Consider the following 25,028-nt stretch of genomic DNA (forward strand, 5'->3'; position numbering starts at 1 on the left):
ATGAAGTAGAGCCACTGGCATGCACAGCAGCTTTTGGTTCAACAAGCTGAATTTGATAATTTAATCAATGGTGTCGAACTAACCACAACCTGACCAAAGCAACTCCTTTCAATCAACCTCCTTTTGTTCTCTGTCTGGTTTACAAGTTTTTTTGTCGTCTAATCCCAACCCAGTATTTAGTTAATCCTCTCAACCTCAGCAGGCATGCAAAACTAGATATGTTGACCCAGGCATAACCTCTGACACCTTGCTCTCTGGGTCAGAGGTTAAGCCTTGAGGATGATATATTGACAGCAGTATGCGGTTTCAGTATTCTGAACTTTTGGGGTCCAAAATGACAAATTTGGTAAAAGAAGTGATGAATTTCCGTGTGACACATATTTGAATGTTGACTGAGTGCTCAATGTTGAACCTGTTCTCTCCTATAGGTTTCTGCCAGGGCAGACTGTGTGATGTGTTTCGGTCCCATGGAGCCAGACGGATATGGGGTTTGGTACAATCCTTTAGAAGATCACATCAATTTCTCTGTCTCTGCATTCAATTGTTGTGAAGAGACTAATGCAGAATGGTTTTCAAAATCACTGGAGACTGCACTCTCAGACATGCAGGACTTAGTTATGGAGGCATCTGGTCAGACCACATAGGGAAAATCGGTCAGGAAGAGCCAGTCTCCTGTACAAAGACAGCAATATAGCATTTTACTGAGAGGTCACCTTGTAATCTGAACTAACATGATTTATTAAGGCTGATGGTTGTTGGATCCAGCAGCTGAACTAATGGTATTCATACATGTACAATGCAGGAAGCTGTTTACAACCAGAAATTTGCTTTCTGTCTCAGTATTCAAAGGTCAAAGTATAATATCCCTTAATATGTTTGATGAACCCCAAGTTGTCATTTGTAATTCATCTGCATTTATCTGTTACAAATGAAGTGTGTTTGTGAGGATGGAAAAGGTGAGCTTCATTTATTATCTGCATTGGACTTCTTTGCATAGTGTTTATTGGCAGCTTCTCTTACAACTTAACATGTGAAGGTACTGCTTTCACTGCATAGAACACTAAACGTGCAATAAACCTGTTACAACTATACATTAACAGCCGTTATTTGTAATTTATCATCTTTACACACACATTTTTACATTTTCTTATTGCCTTTTATGTTCACAGTCCATTGAAATTCTAACTCAGCATGTTCCCCAATCAACAAAGCTCATTTCTTTAATTACTTTATCTCTGTTCACCCCTTTGTACAGGGATCTGGATTGTCATTACTGTTGCATTGGAGGTTGACCAATATGGAATATTCATTTTGTGCATTTTGATTTGCATTTGAAGCTCAAATCCAAAGAAAGTAAACATAATTGCCATTCCCAACATTAGAATATTTCATATACTTTGCTCATTGTTTGACGTTTCTTGCAAGTATTCAGGCTAAATGCCACACTGGGCTCTCTTAGTCTTCAAGGTTTGTGAATGATTCTATTCACAAGAAGTGGTGAGATGTAACAATATTTTGAATAAATAGATTCTTACAACTAATTTTTCCTTGTATTGGTATCAATTTCAAAGTGTTGTTTCAATAAGTGGAATTGCTGCTATTTTGCATTTGTGAAAAGTTTTAGTTATTAAATGGAACAAAAAGTCTTATGCCTAGAAATTCAAGTGCATCAGAAGAAGTGTCAATGGCCATACTGAGCATTATTATGACCCCTCTCCCTCAGCCCCATCTTCAAACTTCCCCTGAGGCCACAATGTTGCATATTTCTAAATTCCAGCCATTAAAATCTGCCTGCCATTGGCTAGTCTAGAGGCCAAGGTCAGGGAGCTGAGATGTTCCCTGCTCATGAGCCTGACAGCCACTGCACAGACTGACTGGTGCAATTCAAATGCACAAGAATGTATGAAGCTGCAGAGAGTAGTGGATTCTGCCCAATAGATCACGGGCACACCCCTCCCTGCCATCGGGAGTATCTACAGGAGGCGCTGCCTCAAGAAGGCAACGTGTATAAATAAAGAATCCCCACCATCCGGGCTGTGCCATCTTCTCACAGCTACCATCGGGCAGGAGGTACAGAAGCCTGAAGTCCCACACCACCAGGTTCAAGAACAGCTACTTCCCTTCAACCATTCGGTTCTTGAACCAAGGGGCACAGCCCTAATCACTACAGTTTAGCAACACTCCGACTACTTTGATCACTTTGCACTAAAATGGACTTTGTTTTTTTTTGTTTTAATTGTGTTTTCTTGTAAAAAATATTCTGTATAAGTTATGTTTTTCTCGTGAATGCTGCTTATATGAATGTTATGTGCCTGTGTTGCTGCTGCAAGTTTTTCATTGCACCTGTGCATACTCGACCTTGACTTTGAATCCATGAATCAGTTTAATAATTTGCTGATTAGAACATGTCCAACTCTCTCCATCCAGGCCCCCAGTGTAGACGGGGGAAGGACTACTGCACAGAAAAAAGCCTCCGCCCGGGTGTGTTCGATGGCAGGTGGGGATGAGGAGGGGTGGGGTGTGTGTTGAGCAGTCCATGCAGGAAACGCCTTCCTGCAGTGTGCGATAGCACGGTTGGCCTTTCTGAGACGCGGTGCAGTTGTGTAGGACCATCTTCCGAGCGGGGTTTCAAGGGCCTGGGACCGATGAGCTAATCCGCCCGGAGTCAGCTCGGTTGGGATCACTCCAGTCTCTGCGGCTCTGTCCATACCCACAGGGGCTGGGTCGTCGGGGGTTCCCGCTCCGAGACATGGTGACCTGCCGGGAGAGGCGCACATAGGGACCAAAGGGATGGTGATGGATTGTGGCGACTCTGGAGTTGAGCAGACCCCTACCTGTTGAGTTTAACAATTACAAACCATACTGAAAGGTCGCCGTTAACACCCATGTCCTTTCCAATCTTCGGTACAGTTTCAGTTTCACCGTCCCGCCCATCTACGAGCCATTTTGCGGAAGTGTAATTATTTTTCTATCCGCAAGACGCTGCCGTTCCCCCTCCCGTGGGGTGTCCCCCTACCCCACACTGAAGAAAGTCTCTCTGAGGCCGTTTATCTCACGTTGTTGCTGGGCGCAGGTTACAAACCCCCCACGGGGAGTGGGGACAGAGTGCGGGCACCGAGTTCTGCTTGAGGAGGGCGTCGGCCAGAGGGGAAGCGGCTGTTCCACGGACTGATCAGGTGAGTGGGCTCAGGAACATTTCACCGCACGGGAGCCGCTGGCACCAAGCGGTCACTTTCCTATTTCCCAGCGGGAGTCAGTGAAAGGGAAAACTGCTGCCCCGGGCCGGCCCACGGTCCCCGAGGGCGGCTCCGGCGGAGGCTTCGCTTTCGTTCCCGGAGCCGGAGCGGCGAGTCTGTCCGTTCAGGGGAATGGGGAGAGGGTCAGGGAGGTGTCTGAGACTTGTCCCTCGGTGAAAGGGTGATACATATTGAACGGACGTGAGGGAGCCACCTGTCTATGACCCCACCATAGAGTCATAGAGCAATACAGCACGGATACAGGCCCTTCGGCTTAGCAAGTCCATGCCGACCACCCAGCTGGTCCCAATTTCCTGCGTTGGGCCCACGTCCCTCCAAGCCCCACCCCTGCATGTACCTGTCTAAGTGCTTCTTGAAAGACCATGGTCCGCCAGATGCAGTTAACCTTCTGACGATCCTTTCTCCACTGGCTTGGACTTCTCAGTCCTCATAAGAAGGAACTTGCTACTTTCTAGCATGACTTTTGTCTCTCTCCCTTTCCCCATTCTCTTCCCATTTATATCCCTGCACTCCACTACTTTGAAACTTCCTGAACCAAAACATCCCTTTATGAAAACTGCAATGTATGCCCCCTAGTTTTGGACTCCCCTACCCTGGGGAGAAGACTGTTACCATCCCCCTTATAATTTTATAACCTCTCATAATTTTAAACTTCTATAACGCCACCCCTCATGCTCCTATGTTCCAAGGAATAAAGACCCAGCCTGGCCAACCTCTCCCTATAACTCAGGCCCTCTAGTCCTGGCAACATCCTCATAAACCTTTTCTGCATTCTTTCCAGTTTAGCTGTGTCTTTCCTATCACAGGGTGACCACAACTGTGCACATTATTCCAAGTGCAGCCTCATCAATGACTTGTAGAACTGCAACATAACTGCGTATGCATACATATGCTCATATTTATGTAATAAATAGGTATAGATAAGGTGGATGCTAAAAGTCTTTTCCCCAGGGTAGGGGAGTCCAAAACTAGGGGGCATTGATGTAGGGTAAGGGGGAAAGGTTTAAAAGGGACCTGAGGGGCAACTTTTTCACGCAGAGCGTGGTGAGTATATGAAACGAACTGCCAGAAGAAGTGGTTGAGGCAAGTACAATAGTATCATTTAAGAAGCACTTGGATAGGTACATGCAGGGGTGGGGCTTGGAGGGATATGGTCTGAATGCAGGAAATTAATACCTTAATTGATGCTGCTTTTCATTCTCATCCAGAACTCAAGTTTCATGACCTTGCTGTCAATTTCCTCACTGCTATCTTTCACATGGTCTAACTCTGTCTTTTGCTCAGTTTCCCCCACTTCTGTCTTGGTCTGGGTTCACAAACAATATCCATTGCAAGCCCAAGGACCACCACTGCGATCTTGACTAGACTCTCTGTTCCCGGTAAAACCTCCTTTCCTTTCTCCCACTTGCTCTGACTCCATTGTAACTGCAATACCTTCCACATCACTGATTGCAAAATGTCTTTTTGCTTAACTATCTTACCCTCCACTATAGTTGGCAGGACTGTTAGCTATCTCTGTTCCATTTGCTGTACTTCTGCTCTCATACCCTCTCGTGCCACCTAGAAGAAGGATTGTTCCCCATGCCATCACTCTCCAAGTCTGTCAATCTCCATATTTAAGCCCAGACTGCAAGAAATGCAGAAAGCTGTAAACACAGCCCAGTCTATCAGCCTTCCCTCCATTGACTGTCTATACTTCTGCTGCCTCAGGAAAGCAGCCAATGAAATCAAAGACCCCACCTACCGGGTCATTCTCTCTTCTCCCCCCTTCCACCGGGCAGAAGATACAAAAGGTTGAGAACACGTACCACCAGGCTCAAGGACAGCTCCTATCCCACTATTATAAGACTCTTGAATGGACCTCTTGAATGATAAAGAACTCCAGATCTCTCAATCTACCTCGTCACAGCCCTTCCACCCTATTTGTGTACCTGCACTGCACTTTCTCTGTAGCTGTGACACTATATTCTTCATTCTATTTTCCTTTGTACTACCTTGTTGTACTTGTGTATGGAATGATCTGTCTGGATGGGACACAAACAAAGCTTTTCACTCCATCTTGGTACCTGTGACAATAATAAACCAATTATATATCTTTACCAACCATTGTCTATAACTTCCACAACCTTCAACATAATGTCACCACCAAACGCATCCTCCCTCTTCCCTTTCAGCATTTTGAAGGACCGTTGCATCAGCGATGTTCTGATTTGCTCTTCCAACCCCACCAACAACCTCTTCCCCTCTCACAATACTTTCCTATGCAACCACAGGAGAAGCAACATTGCCCTTTTACCTCTATCCTTACTACTATCCTGAATCCAAACACCAAGCTAACACAATGGTTCACTTCCAGTTTGGTGTACTGCATTTGGTGCTCACATCGTGGTGTCCTCTAAACTGAAGACACAAAACACAGATTGGGTCTCCAGTTTGCAGGACATTTATGTTCAGTCCACAAGAGTGACCCCGCGGGGAAATTTATGACGTGAGAGAAAACTGGTTACTGGGAAATAATTTGGGGAATGGTATTGCTCTGAGAGCTGGCATGGACTAGATGTGCTGAATGGCCACCTTCTACATTGTGAGAAAAGCAATCAGCCATGATTGAATAGCAGAGCAGGCATGATGGGCCAAATGGACTAATCCTGTTCCTGTATCTTCTGGTCTAAAGGCAGTCAGCTGGATTTTGGATGAATATGATTTTATGGTGGCTATAACAAGGAAGGCTGAGCAGATAGACATTGAGATTAGTAGAGAAACAAAGGACTGCAGCTGCTGGAATCTAGATGAAAAACACGATGATGCTGAAGGAACTCAGCAGGCCAGGCAGCATCCGTGGAGAAAAGCAGGTGGTCAACGTTTCGGGTCAGGACCCTTCTTCAGGACTGAAGATAGGAAAAGGGGAAGCCCAATATATAGGAGAGAAAAGCAGAGCAGTGATAGGTGGAGAAAAGAGGGGAGGCGGGGTGGGCACAGGGTGGTGACAGGTAGATGCAGGAGAGAGATAGTGATAGGCAGATGTGGGGGAGGAGGGGAGAGCAGATCTACTGGGGGATGGGTCAAAGGTAAAGAGGACAAAAGGGGGTAGACAAAAGAGGCTAGGGAAGGGAAGAAAAGAAGAGGCATGGTTGGGGGGGTGGGTTGTCAGGATCACCAAGTGGGAGAATTGGAATAATAATGGCTCTTGTATCTGGAGGACAAGAGCACTGTAGAAGAAGATACACTGCTTGTACAAAGCTTTCGTTAGACCACACACGGCGCAGGACTGGAATACTGTCCACCACAGCTTAAGGTATTGAGACCAAAGCCAGGAATGATACTTGGCTGCCAAGTCTTAATGTAAACTATTCCCTACGAATTAGATCATCTGAAGATTTGAAGATGTTACAGGGAAATGGCAGCGTAGATAGAGTGAAACCAATTCTGGTTGGGGACACGTAGAACAGGACTGCACAGGAGCTGACCGTGATGCCAATTTAAACTAATCCCGTCTGCCTGCACATGGTCCATATCCCCCCAATTCCCTGCCTGTTCATGTGCCCGTCTAAATGCCTCTTAAACTTGCTGTCATATCTGTTTCCGTCACCTCTCCTGGTAGTGTGTTCCAGGCAGCTACCACTCTCCCTATGTATAAAAAAACTTGCCTTGCATATGTCCTTTCAACTTTCCTCCTCTCACCTTAAAGCTATACCCTATAGTACTTGGAGCAACACCAAAAGTGCTGGAGGAACTCAGCAGGTCAGGCAGCATCTATGGAGGGAAATAAACAGTTGACGTTTCAGACCAATACCTTCATTCCAGTCCTGGTAAAGGGTCTCAGCCCAAAATGTCGACTGTTCATTTCCCTCCACAGATGCTGCCTGGCCTGCTGAGTTCCTCCAGCTTTTTGTGTGTGTTGCTCCAGATTTCCAGCATCTGTAGTCTTTCTTGTGCCACCGTCTAGTATTTGACATTTCAACCTAGGAAAAGACTCTGACTATCTACACTATCCATGTCCTTATCAGGTTGCCCCTCAGCCTCCGACTCTCCAGGTTCGACCAACCTCTCGTTCCTCTCCAAACCAGGCAACCTCCGGGTGAACCTCCTCTGCTCCAAGGGCCTGCCCCCAGAACACTCTAAACAAAAAGATGCATTTCACTGTGTGTTTTGATGTACAGGTGACTAATAAAGATAACTAAAATAAATTCCTGTAATGTGGAGAGCAGAACTGCACACAATACTCCACTTGTGACCTATAAAGTTGCAATATGACTTGCCAACATTTATACTCAGCACCCCAACCGATGAAGGCAAGTATGCTGGTTGCCTTCTTTACCACCCTATCCACTTGTGTGGTTGCAACCGGTTACAAAGTACTTGGTAAAAAAATGTCTAAGCATGAGAGTCGGACATTTCAGGAGTGACATGAGGGAGAACTTCTACTTGGACAATGGGCAATTATTAATTTTAAATCAGACATTGGCAGTTTTTATAAAGGGATATATTGAAAATGTAAGTACAGGGGATCCCTGGGTTACGTAACGATTCTACTCCTGACAACAGTTGTAAACTGAATTTTCTGTAAGTTGGAAATGAGTAACTTCCCTCCAAAATAGTAACATGAAATCTTTAGCCTTGATGGGTCTTGGGGACGGATTTGAATAGGTGAGGGAAGGTCATTGTAGGTGATAGGAGGTGTTAGCAGCAAGTGAACCATGACAAGTGATTGTCTGAATGTAGCCCGACTGGAGTGACGGGGAACTGATCTGCTAATCAGTGATAAAACTATTGGTAGTTTAATAAAAGAAAACGTGTACTAACAAGAGATGGCTTGAGGGTTCATAATGTTTGATCTTTCCTGATGGAGAGTTTGGAGAAGGCATTGGCTTGTTCTGTTGGTGATACCTGCAATGTTTCCTGGTGAAGAGATTGGAGTACTATACCTGACAGCAGAGTCTGGGAGGATCTGCGTAAAGTCAGATTTCTGTAAGTCAGGTCTTTCGTAACCCAGGGAGCCAATGTATCTGGAGATGGTAATTGGTTTATTATTGAATATGTACCAAGATACAGTGAGATGTGTTGTTTGCATGCCATCCAAACAAGATCATTCCATGCATAAGTACAGCAGTTGGGGCACAAATCATTAAATAATGGATGAAAAACACTACGATGCTGGAGGAATTCAGATGCTGCCTGGCCTACCGAATTCTTCCAGCATCATAGTGTTTTTCGTCCAGATTCCAGCATCTGCAGTCCAACATCAATGTTTCCCTCATTAAATAATGGAACCGGCTCGGGTGGCTAAAAAGATTTTCATTCATGTTTTGTTTATGTATGGATGATCTTTTCATCAGTGGATGAGCTGAGCTTAGTTGTGGAATCTGGAAATATTATGGAAATAGGAAACTATTGGTGATGCCTTATTTATGTTGACGATATTATCTCCACTCAAGAAAAATAATGTATTCTCTTTAGGCGATCAATTAATTCTTTACAATGTGGGAAAGAAGTTGCCACGGTATTTTGTTCCTTTCCTGCTGTCTTCAAACCGTATTATCAGGTAAGATATCTTGCTCTTATTTTAATTACATTTTTTGGTGTAAGCATATTAAATGCGTGTTTTTGGAATAGACTAAATCGCTTGGATCCAAAATGTTTATATGTGCCATGCAATAGAATCTTATCGGATAAACATTAACAATCATGAATGGATATTTACTGTGTCTATAACTGAATTTGCTATTTTGATTCTGGATCCTCTGTTAGAATGAAACCCTGTGGCACAGTGATGCACAGCCTCGAGCTGTAATGCTTAACATTGTTTGTCGATGCTTGTGCAGCTGTAGATAACATTGGGCTTCCCACACAGAAGCCGGTCTTCACTCTGAGTGTGAGACCAGCTTTGTGTGATCCTTGAAGGGAGTCTTCCTGGGTGGATTCCATGCTTGGAGTCTCGTGCAGGAAACCAATTGCCCTTTAACCCCTGACTCTCCTATAGTCCAAAATCTGCCTATCTTGGCCCTACAACATAATCAACATCGTAGTTGCCACAGGCACTGAGGTAAAAAATTCCAAAGATTCACAACCCTGTGAGAGGTGAAAGTTGGCAAAACTTTTTCCTGGGACGATACTTCCTAGTTCTCGAATCCCCAAGTGGTGAAATATCCTCTCAACATCTATCCTGTCAAACTCTGTCAGAATAATGAATTTCAGTAAGATCTCTGCTCATTCTTCTAAATTCCAATGAGTTTAATTTATCCTCAGCTGGCTATGGATGGATCATCCTTTATGTCGTATCTTCATTTTTCAATAGAATATGTTGTTGATAATTACAAAATATCTATTTCAATATCTGCCATTGCTTTTTTGCTATATCAACTTTTACTCTATTTCCCCAATCTCCTTCAACCAATTTGACTTCATATCGTTGCATTTACCATTTTTAAAGTTTCATATCCAAGTTTCTCACTTTCAGACTGATTATGAAAATCTATCATTTTATGATTGTTCTTTCCCTGTGTCTGTCTCATTACACATGACCAGATCTAAACAGCCTCTTCTTTAATTGGTCCTGCAATATTTTGCTCTGAGAAACTGTCCTAAATACATTCCGTGACATTGTTCTCTTAGCTACCTTTGCTTATTTGATTTGTGTAAGATTAAAGTCACCTATGACTTATTCACAAGCCCATGTTATTTCGAGTCTCAGTCCTGCAGTTTCCCTACTATTAGGGACCTGTAGATTGGTAATTAAGTTCATAATTAAGATAGAATGAATGAGAAGTGCAATGATTACCAGCCAATTATTTTGCAGCCTTCGTATGATATTAGACATTAAAATTTGACCTGTTTTGATATGGGTTTCCACTATAGGTGGTTTTTAATCAAACCTGTTTTCTCTTCAAGAATTAGAAATTCATCTAATTTCCACATGCACCAAAACACTGAGTTACGTACTCTGTAGGGGTACTACTCAATGGAACTGAACTTTATTCTGCTCTCACCACCATCCCTATGAATCACCTGACCCAATCCTCAAGGATCTAAATTCCCCCTCCTGACAGTTATCATCCTAACCCTACCTCCTCCCCTCTCCTGGGCATCTCCTCATCCTTCCACCCAAAGATGCTGCAACAGAAATATTTCTGTGCTATAACTGATGTTGTCTGAAATGTTTTATTTTACCAGTAAAGTTTCATGTTGTTGGGCCGAAAGTCTCCCCTATCGTCTCAGTGGGTGAAGATGTGTTGCTGGAGTGCAGAACGGAACCAAACACATCCCTGAAAGATCTAGAGGTTCGATGGTTTAAAAATGACTTTTCTACACCAGTGCATTTATACAGTAATGGCCATGATCAACCCACTAAACAGGATGTAGCTTACAAAGACAGGACAGAGCTTTTCAAGCAAGAACTTTCCCATGGAAATGCTTCACTCAAGTTGAAAAAAATAAATGCAAATGATGATGGAGAATACAAGTGCTTCATCGATTTCAAACAAGACTATGATGAAACAAAGGTCCTGCTGAAAGTTGGAGGTTAGACTCTCTAATTACAATATTTATGATTATTTTTTAAAAATAGAAATATATAATTAATTAATTAATTAATTAATTAGCAAACTCAGAGATGTTGAACAACCAAAACCCATCTCTAAAACCGAAAAGTAGTTATTGATAAATCACAGCCATCTTTAGGTGTTCAATTCAATAATCTGTTCTCCTGGTTGGTTTGCAGGGTAAGTATTTGCCAGGACACCAGGGATATCCTCCTGTTCACATTAGTGCCAAGTTCACCTCCAAGATCAGGCAATGCCAATGGTTTAACCCTCACCTGAATGACTGTTTCATGGATTGCAGAGCAGTCTCCCCCTGTAAACCTCCCCTCCCCAACACCTCCCCCTCACCCCTTTACTTAAAAGTGCTCAAGTCTGTGAAGGGTGACGTAAACCACCAATCTTTTGAGTTGCAGGTAGAAACTGCATCATTGCAACCAGAGTTGTCACCACAAGATCAGTATCCATTTGTAAGGTGGTTGATGCCAAGGCAGAGGGATGAGCAAAGGTGAGCGAAGCTTGATGGTCAGGGAAGAGCATGAGGAAAGGAGGCAGAAAGGTGCAGAGAATAGGTCTGAAGCCACTCCGGGCTCTGTTCGGGTAGGAACACAGGAGCCGAGATGGTGAAGGAAAATATAAAAAGTGAGAAGGTCATACACAGGTATATGAGGCAAGGCCACGGTAGAATTTGAAAGTGTGGTGAGGGATTTCAAATTTGTGGAGTTTCAGGGAGAAGGATATTTTATTGAGGATGGTGGAATGAGAGGAATGCTTGATGTTGTGGAACAGGTTATGTACAACGCAGTCTTGGCAAGAGCTTGTGCAGAATTGCAAAGGCCTTTGAATTTCAAGGGAACTCGAGTATAAAGCTATTAAAGATGCAATCAGTCTTCCATGTATAACATGAGAAATAGGGAGGGAAGTGGATATTGCTGCTGAGTTTTTAATTCATTTTTCAGGATAGAACACAAAACAGTACAGCAAAAGAACAGGCCCTTCGGCCTGTGATGTCTTGCCTTAGTAATTAAATGCCTAGCCTAAAGAACCCCTTCTGCCTGCACAATGTCCATATCCCTCCATTTCCTGCACATTTCTTTGCCTATTTAAGAGACTCTTAAACAATTCTATAGTATCTGACTCCACCACCGCCCCTGGCAGCGCATTCCAGGCACTCTTTGAACTTATCCTCTCTCACCTTAAATCCAGGATGTAGACATTGCTAACAAGACCAATCTTCATTGCCTTCTCTTGTTGTTCTCAAGAAGGTAGCTATAAGGCTTTGTGTTTGGGCTAGTAATGGTATGGGGACGGTGATATATTTCCAAGTCAGGTTGGTCTGTGACTTGAAGGGGGAACAACAGGTACTGTTCCTATTACCTCCTTTGTCGTAGAAATCATAGAGTCATACAGCATAGAAACAGGCCCTTTGGCCCAACTCGTCCATAGCAACTGTGTTGCCCAGCAAGCTGGTCCCATCTGCCTGCATTTGGCCCATAGCCCTCTAAACCTCTCCTATCCATGTACTTATCTAGATGGCTTTTAAATGTTGTTAATGTGCCCACCTCAACCACAATTTCTGGCAGCTCGTTCTAAATCTGCACCACCCTTTGTCTGAAGAAGTTGCCCCTGATGCCTCTGTTCAATCCCTCACCTCTGATTTTAACCGTCTTGTTTTTAGCACCCCTCCCTGGGAAAAAGATGATGTGCTTTCACCCTGTCTGGGGATGCAAAATCCAAATATATTGGCTCTATCTTTAAATATTGTGGAAAATGCAAATGAGTTGCTGAAGCAAGGACACCACTTTACACTCTGGCCCAGTCTTTTTGTTAAGTCCTACTCTCTTCTTGCATTACAAGCAGTTCATCATCTACAATTACAGTGCATTTTTGCAACTGGGCAATAAACATCGAGTACCTTTCCTTGATTGTGTGATCCTGCCCTGACAATTATATTTAAATTGCAGGTATGGGACAGCAGCCTTTGATTCACCTGGAAGGAATCCATCAACAGGGAGTTCGTCTTGTGTGTAAATCTGACGGCTGGTACCCTGTGCCGACTGTATATTGGTTGAATGGGAATGGAGAAAATGTGACAGGACAATCCGTGACGACACAAAAAGATCAGTCCAGCGGCCTTTTTGCTGTTTCGAATCAGATTGATGTAACAAGTGATTCTGTGAACAGATATTCCTGTCTAATGATAAACAATGTTTTGAATAAAGAGGAAGGAGCCCAACTCCAACTATCAGGTGTGTGAGCAACTTTTCATTGTCTTGTTATAAAACTTTAGTTTCGTCCTGACTGGTAGGTGCCGGCTGTTTCAGGATATGGGTTTCTCGGCACCTTTTCTTCCTGGGAATACCTTCTGGGCAGGTCCCACAACTTCACCATTAACAACACATGACACAGACGAGAAGCTTAATGTGCTGGTAACTGCTGCTAGTAAGCCATACTGACTCACCCTATCACAGACATTCCCTTTGTTCTACACACCCCTGCCTCTCCCCCCCGACTAAAAACTAACTTGTATCTCCCTCTCTCCCAGTTCTGATAACCTGAAACATTGACTATTTCCCTTCCCACAGATGCTGCCCGACCTGCTGAGTTTTCAAGCATTTTCTGTTTTTATTTCAGATTCCCAACATCTGCAGGTTTTTTCCCCCAAATTTTTTCAGTGCCTTCCTGATACTGTGCTGATACCTTAGATGTCACCGTAAACATTCACCCCTGATGCCTCCTGGTCTGTCACCTATAAAGTGCATTGCAACACCTTGCGAGGGCTTCGTTGACTGCACTTCACAAGCCTACAATCTGCACCTCTTGGGGCAAATGTCGCTAACTGTAAGGCTGTTACCAAGACACGGCCAAATCTTTCAATTGTGCAGGATTAAAATCCCGATGGTACTGCGGGATTACCTTTGGCACGTGGACTTCAGCCACACATGGATCTTGCAAGTGATGCCCACGTTTAATAAATGAATATTAGAGCAGTAAGGTCTAGGATAAGCTAATCTAACACAGATTTCCTCCTTTCCCTTCGTTAATAGTGTTGGTCCTTTGCTCTCTTGGCTGTGACTGACTGATTCAACATTGGATAAGAAATGACATCTATGTTCTTCTGGTCATTTAAGTTATTTACACACTGGTTTCTCTTAATTAACCTTCTTCCAAGTTCCTTTAAGTGCAATATAAGTGTTTCCTTTCTGCTCTGTGCTTTTGCAGCCACATTAAGTGGAGAATCTCTCCCCTCCATTGAATCTCAATTCCTACTTCTGCTTGTTTCATCAGTTTTATAGTTTGGGAACCCAATGTCAGATACATCGATATCAATATCAGAATGTTGGCAAGTGGTACCAAACTTAAGTCTTGTTGTAGTTGGTTAGTTTAATTCCTTACATTTAATTCCTTCAACATTTTATATGCAAGTATATTGTAACTCCTATTGACCTGCATTCAGTAATAAACTGGTTTCGTATAAACCCTGAGCCCAGGTTGGGTGACGGTGATCATAGATATTCCACAATTTAAATAAATGCCTTGATCCCAGGATTTTTGATACAGTTATGGGTGATCTGGACCAGCAGTTTGCAATGTTTAAAGCTTTCGATGTCTCTGAAGGTCTTTAAATAAATTGGGGACCCAAGTTGCATTGCACAATATTGTAGACCATGGGCCAGACACTGATGCTTTTTATTTTATTTTACAGGCGTATTCTTTCCTAAGATTAATGCTTGGATGGTAGCTTTCTGCGTGTTTTTAATTCTTGTGATTGGTGCCATTATCTTTGAAGTATTTCACCACAGAAGAAAGCGTGAAAAGGTTAAAGGTGGGTGCAACTGATAGTTCAGCGTTATTGCACTAAAGGGTCTGTAAAATCCTTGGAAGCACAATCAGTCGGTTGAAATTGGACATTAATGAGGACACTCTTTTCATTAAGTGTCCTGCCTGATGAACATTTCTATTGAATTCCATACAAGTTAATGTTAGGCATGTTGAATATTAGATAGGAAATATGATTTTGAGAATCTGGTTAACTTTCACCCCTAGTGTTTTGAACACACCTCGTATCTGAGTTGCAGATGATTTCTTCTCAAGCAGTCTCTTGTGGTCGAGGCCGACTTGTTTCCACTCAGTTCTGAGGAGTGGAAGGTGCTTGTGTGTGAATGCTTTTAATGTAAGTGACTGCTGCACGATCTATCACACAGAATGAGGTCTTGGTCTAATGGCAAGGAGGTCCAATGTAATCGGAGATCAGGCTGTACTGCATGCCCAGCTACACGTCACACGGACACACACACAGACAGAGACAGACACACATGCACAGACACGCAGACACACACACAGACATGCACACAAACAGGCAGAGACAGACACACATAGGCACACACACACAGGACAGGCACACACACACAGGACAGACACACACAGATACAGACAGTTACACAGACATGCACAGAGAAAGACACACGCCCACACACACACAGACACAGTCTAAGCTCACATAGGTGCATTTGGAGCATGGGCACAGATATATGAACGACAATTTATAGAATATGTTTCTACTCATACTGCTACAGTACCTAACAGCAGGTCGATGGCCTTTCATTGGAAATGAGTGAATCCAAGATGTTATATTTTACTTTTTTTTGCTAGATGTTGTCTGAATGGTTGAATATTTCCAGAATAGATTTCAATTATCAAAACATAAAGTTAAACCGTTTCAGCAAAAAGAAACAGCTATTTTGACCTATGACATTGATATGCCAGATATTCCCAATGCTTGGACTCCGAGCTAAACGACAAACACAAAAATATCCATCTGTATAGCGCTTTTAAAAATAGCAAATCTTCTCAGTCTGCTTCTCAAGAGCATTAAGAATCTAAATTTAATGTTGAGTTTTGTGTAGTCATAGCAGCAGATAATGAAAACTTTGTTTAAAGAGGCAGACTTTGCTGAGTGCTTTAAAATACAAGGGTCGAGAGATGGTGAGGTTTAAGTTGGAAATGCCAGAGCTGAAGGTACAGCCACCAGGGGTCGATCAGTAGTGTAGTGGTTAGCGTAACGCTATTACTGCACCACCGCCCCAGGTTCAATTCCCGCCGCTGTCTGTAAGAAGTTTGTACGTTCGCCCCATGCGTCTGCGTGGGTTTCCTCCAGGTGCTCCAGTTTCCTCCCACATTCCAAAGACGTACAGGTTAGGAAGTTGTGAGCGTGCTATGTTGGCACCGCAAGCGTGGCGGCACTTGCGGGCTGCCCCCAGAACACTCTGTGCAAAAGATCCATTTCACTGTGTGTTTCGATGTACAAGTGACTGATAAAGATATCTTAAGGTAAACTGAGGATGATTCAGTCACTGGGGATGGAGGAGCATAGAAACTGGTGAAAGGAGAGGTTGCTGTCTGGCAGGAGGAGGTCACAAGGATAGGAAGGCGTGATGTCTTGGAGACATGGATTACTGACACATTACACCACAGGAGGAGACCATCAGATCCTTGCTGCTTCCCAGCAGAGGAATCCCATCCATCTCCTTTTCATTGGACTGAGGCTTATTTTCTCACATGTCCATCAGCTCCCTTTTGGTTCTGTTGTAACTTGCCTCCATCAAGCAGTCATTTACAGCAGCATGTGTACACACCACTGTGTCCTAGTGAGTGCTTGAAATGGCTGTCTGAAACAATAGTGAAACTTCTGTTTTTCCCAAATTTGCCATCACACACACACAGCAAAATAAAACAGGAAGCACGAATGTACTTCCCAATGAGATCAGGTGGTTGCTGAAGGACTGATCTTACTTTTTTTCTGATATTTAACTGATCTCCCACAATACTGGACAGTTTTAAGACATATACTTTTTATAAGGAAAGAATCTAGTTTATAAGCTGCAGATAGTCAGGTAATCTCCTTTCATTGCCACTGATGAAATTTAGAGAATACTCTCCAACAAATATAAAACCCAAAAGAAAGGCCTTCATTTAATTTGCACCTTTCATAACATCAGAAGGTCCTGATGTGCTCTAAAGCCAATTAAATCTTTGGTGAATTGCAGACACAGTTGTAGAAGATGTGACACTTTATATACTAATGTACTTATTTTTAAGATTGTATGTGTAACTAATCCCTAATGCACAATGAGAAATAGATTGCTCTTTGTCTGAGTATCAAACAATCCTTTAGTGTGTGCCATTAGCTGTAGAATCTCTCCGGCTGACAAATCTTTATGTTCTTGACTTTCAGAACTGAAGTTGTTTTGCACTTTGGAAGGTAAGTTTTCTCTGAACTGAATCCCTGTTTACAATTGCTGACTCATCAAACTTAAATGCATAGAATTTAAGGAATGGAAGAAAAGATTGTGCAATTCTGTATATTTTCACAACTACTGAAATAATCGGTGAAGTTGAAGTAATGCCAGGTCCTGAGTGTGTGCATCCAGGAATGTTATGGGATCAGGAGTGGCTCTGACCACAGTCTTTCAGACACATTTGTATACGGAACTTGCCCAAGAACTACGAAGCGTGGAGAGGCCTGTGGGGGAGGCTAAGCGATCTGTTCCAAAACAGGAACAGGAACAAAACAGCTAGCTTATAGCTGTAATGAATAAATTCCTTTAATCGTTATTACAAGATAAAATTAACTGTCACCACAAAAAAATTTGGATTAATTAAGTCCAGCCAGTGTGAATTTGTGATCAGCTAGTTGCTTTTTTCACCCAAGAAAATACTTGTATTGACTATTTATGTTCTGAATAATTTGGGAAATTTTTCTCTGCATTCATTGTACCATCGATCCTTTCCATTCTCTTACAATGCATCAACGCCACTCCTGTTTCCTCCTCATTGTATGGAGGTGTGTTTGAGAGGCTGTTGCACAGGACCCAGTCCCTCGGCAGCAGAACTCTCGGCTGTGGTCCTCCACTGGAAAACTTTGGCACAGAGCTTCAGTGCATTGTTGGCCAGAATCTTTTCTTGTGTGTCTCTGACAATGAGATATTTTAGAAAAAGATCTTGATATCGAACTGCGAAGGGGAGTCTGCCAGTCGAATTAAAGCAGGTGATATTACAGTGAGTGTGGTAACATAGGTAGGAAGTGGTTGAATGGACCTAAAATGTTTCATGGGCTAGGGACATGAAATAATGACCCTAAGGGTTGATGTTGGGAGCACCTGAGATTGTTCAGTTTCATTTGTTGATTAGACCTCAGAATTTTAAAAGTTGTGAGAGTGGTGTAAATAACTCGAGCACACCGTCAACAGCGAAATCCTTCTTTTATTGTCTTGCTGGCAAGGGAGCAATTAGGGAAAGCACCCTGCTCTCTTCCAAAACTAACTCACGCCCCCTTTCTTACAATTCCCTCTTGTTATAGGTTTTTCTTCTCTTGTTCGGTAACTTTCCATGACCTGTGCTAGGTCACAGAGATCAGATGCAGACAGGCAAAGGCAAAGAGATACAATAAACAGACTCATCCCTGCACAAGGCTCAATTCATTCAAGCAGTTATAGGTTCTTGATAGATTTGGTGGTGCTGCAGCAAGGAGGTGCAGCCTTTTACAACCACGTTGTTCGTATTCTTTCACACAAACTCCACAAGAGGTGTAGGTAGGTTGGACAGTCAGAATCTTTATTCCAGGGTAGAAATGTCAAATACTAGAGGGCATAGCTTTAAAGTGAGTTTATAGAATGGTAGGTGCATGGAACAGGTGCTAGGGATGGCGGAGGAAGCAGATACGCTAGTGGCGTTTAAGAGGCTTTTAGACAGACGCATGAATTAGAGGGAATGGAGGGATGTGGATCATATGAAAGCAGAAACATTTAGTTTAATTTAGCTTCATGGTAGGCACAGACATTGTGGGCTGAAGGGCCTGTTCCTGTGCTGTACTGTTCTATGTTCTATTTGGACACAGTGAATAAAGGCAAATTAATCGCCAGAAGAGAATCTTCCCTTATTATGGATCACACAGTCCCTAGTGAATTTTAGTGCAGACTGCTGAAGGAGAAGTCGCTTTGTTCTGAACTTACTGCAGTAAAAAAAACTGATTCTAATAATGATCAACATGAAATGACAAAATGATCTTTTTTTTTCTTAACAGGTTATAATGATCAGGAAATAAATGATGGTAAGTACTGAGTTTCACCACTGAAATACAACATAACTAATCATGCTTATTTATATGGATGTTTTTAAATATGATAAAGCATCCAAAGTTGCTTCGTGGTTACTATCAGAGGAGCAGGTTTTATGAGGAAATGTTAAATTAAAGCAGAAAATGCAGGGAAGTCTCAGCAGGTCAAACAACATCAGATTAAAGTTTCATTGGATGTTAAATTCAAATTTGGGTTTATTGTTGTCATAGGTGTATGTACCCAGGGTATAATTGTCATGCAAATTAGCTTTTTGCAGCAGAAGCACAGTGCATTACAAACATAAGTTAACAGAAACTTAAATTAACATAAATTTACATAATTTACATGTGCTCAAAAATAAACAAAAACATAACAACATTAGTTGAGAGCGAGAGAAGAAATCTAGCGCAAGGTGGTGTTAGGGTTTCTCAGGCTCAAGAACCTGACTGCAGTGGGGAAGAAGCTGTTGTTGAACCTTGAGGTGTGGGTCTTCAGGCTCCTGTACCTCCCTGTCAAGATAAGTTGCCAAAAGCTTCACCAAAGAGGTTGAATTTGTGGAGATTTGAAAGGAGGATGGTGAGAGGGAATTTGTGATGTTTAGGTGGGGAATTCTGGAGCTGAGGCTGCAGAGAACAGCAGGCGTGGCTTCCACTGGTGGGCTGAGGGAACTGGGCATGCCCAAGAGGCCAGAATGGGATGTGTCCAGAGATCTTGGACTGGTGGGGCTGGTGGTGCTTGGAGAGATGGTGGAGGGCAGGGTGTGGAAGGATCTTAATAAGGGGAAGGAAATTGTAATTGTGAGGTAGGGAGGCAACGTTGGCCGGAATGTACTGCAGCCTCTTCTTCTGACGGTCATGTTCTTCAGAGTTACTTCTTACTCTAAGGAAAGTCTCCTGTATCTCTGGTGACCTTCTTGGATCTCCAGTCAATTTCTTCCCCTCCCACTCCCCCTGCCGGTCAATATCTTGTTAAATCAGATGTGGTCAGGCATTGTAAAGTGTAGGAACATTTTACTGAAATACATTAACAGGTAAGTGAGCTTGCAATAGTTTAAGGTGGTGTGGTGGTGTACTCTTTCAGTGAATCACTACGGGAGAGAAAGGGAATACAGGATTCACCGGACTACTGGCCTGACAACCCAAGACTATAATGGGCACTTAGATTTCACTCACTCGCTCTCCCTGGGGTTCCCCTGGCACACCCAAAAGCTGCCAGACGAACTAGTTGAGCCAGGTACAATAATGACAGTTGCTCTGCAGGGAAGGACCACAGTCTAGGGTCCTCTGCTACCGCACAGGGAGGGGCTGAGTCTGGTGGGGAAGCTCCTCGAACAACGAGAGGGTGGATCACCCCAGGGAGCCATGTGAGTGGCAATGGTGCTATGGGTTTTTTTTCTTTCAAAAAGTTTACACTACTGAATGTAACGACCATGAATGTAAACATTTTGCAACGTTTCTTCCTTTGCATATATTATTTTATAATGAATAAAGTTTATTTTTGAAATTAACAAAAAGATACACTAACGACATTTAGAAGACATTTGGACAGGTCGGTGGATAGGAAAGGTTTAGAAGGATATGGGCCAAACGCAGGCAAATGGGACTAGCTTAGATGGTCAGCATGGATGAGTTGGGCCGAAGGGCCTGTTTCTGTGCTGTGCAACCTGAGGACTATCTAATATCCTGCTTTTTTTTCTCCCCCCTAGTTTCTGTGACCCTCAATGAGGAAACAGCGAATCCAAAGCTGGAGCTGAAAAATCAAACCAGCGTCAGATTGACCAACTCGGAGCAGAATCGCCCTGACACTGGGAAGCGCTTTACAGAGCTGGAATCTGTGCTGGGACAGGACGAATTCAGATCAGGACGATATTATTGGGTGACGGAGGTAGCGATGAACCAGAACTGGTGTCTGGGAGTTGCCACAGAGTCTGTAGAGAAGAAAGGAAGGGTTGAACTGACACCGGAGAATGGATTCTGGACCATCCAGCGGGATGGCGATGAGTTTATTGCAAATGACTCAACTCCTGTCACCCTCACGACCAAGCCCATCCCCGAGAAGTTGGGAATTTATCTCAGTTATGAGTCCGGGAGAATCTCATTTCACAATGTGGCCACCAAGACCTGTGTCCACACCTTCACTGTAGACAAATTCAAGGAGAAACTTTATCCTTTCTTCAGGACCGGCGATGTTGACAAGTGGGTGAAAATGTCCTCTGGTTCTGCTCTGGATCTGCATAAAGAGCCACGTCCTCAGGCCACCCTCAAGACCAGGGTTCGGAGGATGTGGAACAGTAAACCCTATTGATGACAGGTTTGCACTGAATGAGTTGCATTTATGCTGAAATACTCCATTGCAAAGTATCAGTGGAGTTGTATATACCTCTGCTATCTGCAGTGTGTTAGATAGCACTCTTGGTCTGTGGAAAGTATTTTTTACTGGGAAAAAAAGAATATATTAAAAAAAGGATACATTTGTTAATACTCAGCAGCTTACTAGTATAAGGTCTTCTTATTCTGAGGCATCAGAATATTCTTTTGTCAGCTAATGAGTGTATTACGTTGTTGCTGAGCCAATGAATGTTGTTGATTGAAGTCACATATTTGCATTCCAACAGATCCTCAATGCCAAACGTTATACCTGTACAGTTTGAGATGAAAAGTCTTTGTGCTTCATTTGATCACTGCTTCAGTTGGTTAATGCACCCTGGTTCCTTATAAATAATAATCCATGCTGTGCTAACATTAAGCAATTGGAATAATATAACTTGTAAATTGAATTTTCTGTATTGTACATTTGATACTTTTATGAATAAATATTTTGAACTTATTAAAATAGTATCCTTACCTGGACTTGAGTTCTGGTGGGTTTCCATTTTTCAGTGCGGAGGGATTCCTGAGCCACTTTTCTGCCTGAATGTTGTGGCCACTGACCCTTCCAGCTCACCGAACATCCGCTCCCAGCCACAAGGTAGGGAGAGTGGTATAAAAGCAGGGTATACTCAGCAGGCTGGGCAGCAGGTGTGGAGAGAGAAGCAAAGCTAATATTTCAAGTTGATTATCAGAACATCGATTACCTTAATCATAGAAATGAGAACACAGGCATTTAACGTTGCAAGAAGAGGGAGAAATGCAAACAGTTAAAGGAAAGTCACTGATAGGGTGGGGATGAAGACAATCCAGGTCAAAGTGGAGTTTATCATCATAGGTACAGGTACATGTGTGCTCAGGTGCAATGAAAAACTTGCTTGCAGCAGCATCACAGGCACAGACCATCAGATAAGCAGCATTCACAAGAAAAAACATAAATTATACACAAATTTTACAAGAAAGAACAGGATTGGAACAAAAAAAAGACTAAGTCCATTTTTCATTCAAAGTGATCAAAGTGGTCATCGTGTTGCTAAACTGAAGTGATTGGGGTTGTGCAGGTTGGTTCAAGATCCGAATGGTTGAAGGGAAGTAGCTGTTCCTGAACCTGGTGGCATGGAACTTCAGGCTTCTGTACCTCCTGCCCGACGGAAGCTGTGAGAAGATGGCATGGCCCGGATGGTGGGGATCTCTGATGACCTACAGGTGACATGCATGTTGTTGGTGAAGGTTTGTTAAAGCTGATCTGTCTGGAGGACGTGTAACTCGAGGGAGATGAATAAAGGTGGAAGAAATGAAAAAACAAGCAATGCCAGAACTGGAAGTTTGAAATAAAAAAACATTGCTGAAAACACTCAGTGAGCTGGGCAGCATCTGTGGAGAGAGGAAAGTCTTCACCAACTACTTGTGTGGCCACTTTCAGGGAGGTACAGTCTTGCACCCCAAGATCCCTGAAAGTTTCAGCCAGGAGAAATGTCCTTCCTGCATCCAGCCTGTCACGCCCCATAGGAGTTTTCGAAGTCCTGGGGTCAAAATCTCAGAATTAGGGGTCGGGGAAATTTCTTCGCCTGATGAATCTTTGGAATTCCTGACCCAGATGAATGTGGTAGTCACAGATCTCAGAATTGATCTCAGAAAGGAGATCAATAGATTTATGGATATGAAGGGAATTAAGTTATATGGGGATAATGCAGAAGAATGAGGTAGAAGATCAGCCAGAATTTTGTAGAACAGCCGAGGGGGCTCGAAGGGCTTGGTGACTTACTCCTGCTCCTATATCTAAAATTCCAGATATGTTGGGAGTTTATTCCTCAGAGTTTAGGTAGCATAGTGGTTAGCATAATGCTTTACAGCACCAGAGACCCGGGTTCAAAGCCGGCCACTGTCTGTAAGGAGTTTGTACATTCTCCCCGTATCTGTGTGGGTTTCCTCCAGGTGCTCTGGTTTCCTCCCACATTCCAAAGAGGTAGAGGTTAGGAAGTTATGGGCATGCTATGTTAGCGCCGGAAGCGTGGCGACACTTGCGGGCTGCCCCCCAAAATCACTATGCAAAAGATGTATTTCACTGTGTGTTTCAATGTACATGTGACTAATAAAGATCTTATCTTATCTTATATGAGGGGTGACCTTATAGAGGTGTATAAATCAAGAGGAGTATAGATAGGGTGAATACGCACAGTCTTTTTACTCACGGAAAGAGAACCAAAAAGTTAAGATTAAAGAAGATGGATGTAGGACAATGAGGGGTGACCTTATAGAGGTGTATAAAATCATGACAGGCATAGCTACAGGACTGGGGAATCCAGAGGGCATAGGTTTGAGGTGAGAGATTTAAAAGGGACCACGGTGCCCACCCAGCTAGTCCCAACTTCCTGCATTCGGCCCATATCCCTCCAAGCCCCACCCCCTCGATGTACCTGTCCAAGTGCTTCTTAAATGATACTGTTATACCTGTCTCACCCACTTCCTCTGGCAGCTCGTTTCATATACTCACCACCTTCTGCGTGAAAAAGTTGCCCCTCAGGTCCCTTGTAAATCTTTCCCCTCTCACCCTAAACCTATGCCCCCTAGTTTTGGACTCCCCTACCCTGGGGAAAAGACTGTTACCGTCCACCTTATCGATGCCTCTCATAGTTTTATAAACCTCTATAAGGTCGCACCTCTTTCTCCTGCGTTCCAAGGAATAAAGACCCAGCCTGGCCAACCTCTCCCTGTAACTCAGGCCCTATCTTTTCCGCGCTCTTTCCAGTTTAACCACGTCTTTCCCCTAACAGAGTGACCAAAACTGTACACAGTGCTCCAAGTACTTCAAAAGACATTTGGATAAGTATAGGGATAGAAAGGTTCAGAGAGATGTGGGCCAATCGTGGGCAAATGGGATTAGCTTAGATGGGCACCATGGTTGGCATGGACAGGTAGGGCCGAAGAGCCTGTTTCCGTGCTGGAATAGTTTTTGACTCTGATGTTCTCCACGACCTATGTCACTTAAAACACGCTTGTTTTCTCATTTTTTTCCGCTTCTGATGAAAGGTTATGGACCTGAAATATTAATCCTGTTCCCCTCTTCCCGTGCTAAGTGTCTCTGGCGCTTCCCCCCCCCCCCCCTGCTTTATTTTCACATTCCCGGCCCGTGTGCTAGTGTTTTTTGAGATGATGACGAGCTGTCCCAGGGTCAGGAGACTCAAGAGGCTGCAGAGGCAAAGGTCGGTGCAGTTTCACGGCGCACGGCCCGCACCTGCTGCTGGTAGCCGGTACCTGCGGGGAGAGCAGGGATACAAGATGCCTGGTCGGACGACAGAGGCAGCGACTTACTTCACAACTAGAAGGCGATGGGGACAAAACAAAGATATCGCGGGCTTCCCCCCTTCGGTACTATTGGCCCACACGAAGTCCTCTTGAGAAATTCCACCTTTGCAACGTTGGGCAAACATAACTTTCCCAACGTGACTGTCCCGTACAACAGGAGAGCGTCGGCAAGACCACCTGTAATCTGAGAAACAAACGACTTGCAGGTACTGGAATCCAGGCGAAAAAACAACAAGATGCTGGAGGAACTCAGCAGGTCAGGCAGCATCCGTGGGAAAAAACAGGCGGTCAACGTTTCGGGTCAGGACCTTTCTCCTGCTGAGTCCCTACAGCATCTCGGTGTATTTTTTTTCACCTGTCACCAGAGACCATTCATCAGTTTAAAACACTTGAAAATCAATGTCCTGTGCGATGATTAAAAAAAATACTCCCGGCGGATTTCTGGAC

General features: G+C 43.5%; 2 protein-coding genes across 2 annotated transcripts in view; both read left to right on the forward strand.

The window, feature by feature from the left end:
- The window catches only part of LOC127586060 (carnitine O-acetyltransferase-like), a 37,305-nt gene extending 35,766 nt beyond the window's left edge, over positions 1–1,539 (forward strand). Inside the window, exon 14 of the mRNA XM_052043854.1 lies at positions 429–1,539. Coding sequence (XP_051899814.1) covers positions 429–644 — 216 coding nt within the window. The 3' untranslated portion in view covers positions 645–1,539. The remainder of the gene's footprint in view (positions 1–428) is intronic.
- A 989-nt stretch (positions 1,540–2,528) lies between these two features.
- The window catches only part of LOC127585805 (uncharacterized), a 31,362-nt gene continuing 8,862 nt past the window's right edge, over positions 2,529–25,028 (forward strand). The window contains exons 1-8 of the mRNA XM_052043502.1: positions 2,529–3,176; positions 8,715–8,799; positions 10,428–10,775; positions 12,757–13,041; positions 14,499–14,618; positions 17,028–17,054; positions 18,876–18,902; positions 20,615–21,199. Coding sequence (XP_051899462.1) covers positions 8,736–8,799; positions 10,428–10,775; positions 12,757–13,041; positions 14,499–14,618; positions 17,028–17,054; positions 18,876–18,902; positions 20,615–21,199 — 1,456 coding nt within the window. The 5' untranslated portion in view covers positions 2,529–3,176; positions 8,715–8,735. The remainder of the gene's footprint in view (positions 3,177–8,714; positions 8,800–10,427; positions 10,776–12,756; positions 13,042–14,498; positions 14,619–17,027; positions 17,055–18,875; positions 18,903–20,614; positions 21,200–25,028) is intronic.

The sequence above is a fragment of the Pristis pectinata genome, chromosome 34 (genome assembly GCF_009764475.1).
Source record: "Pristis pectinata isolate sPriPec2 chromosome 34, sPriPec2.1.pri, whole genome shotgun sequence".
Classification (NCBI taxonomy): Eukaryota; Metazoa; Chordata; class Chondrichthyes; order Rhinopristiformes; family Pristidae; genus Pristis; species Pristis pectinata.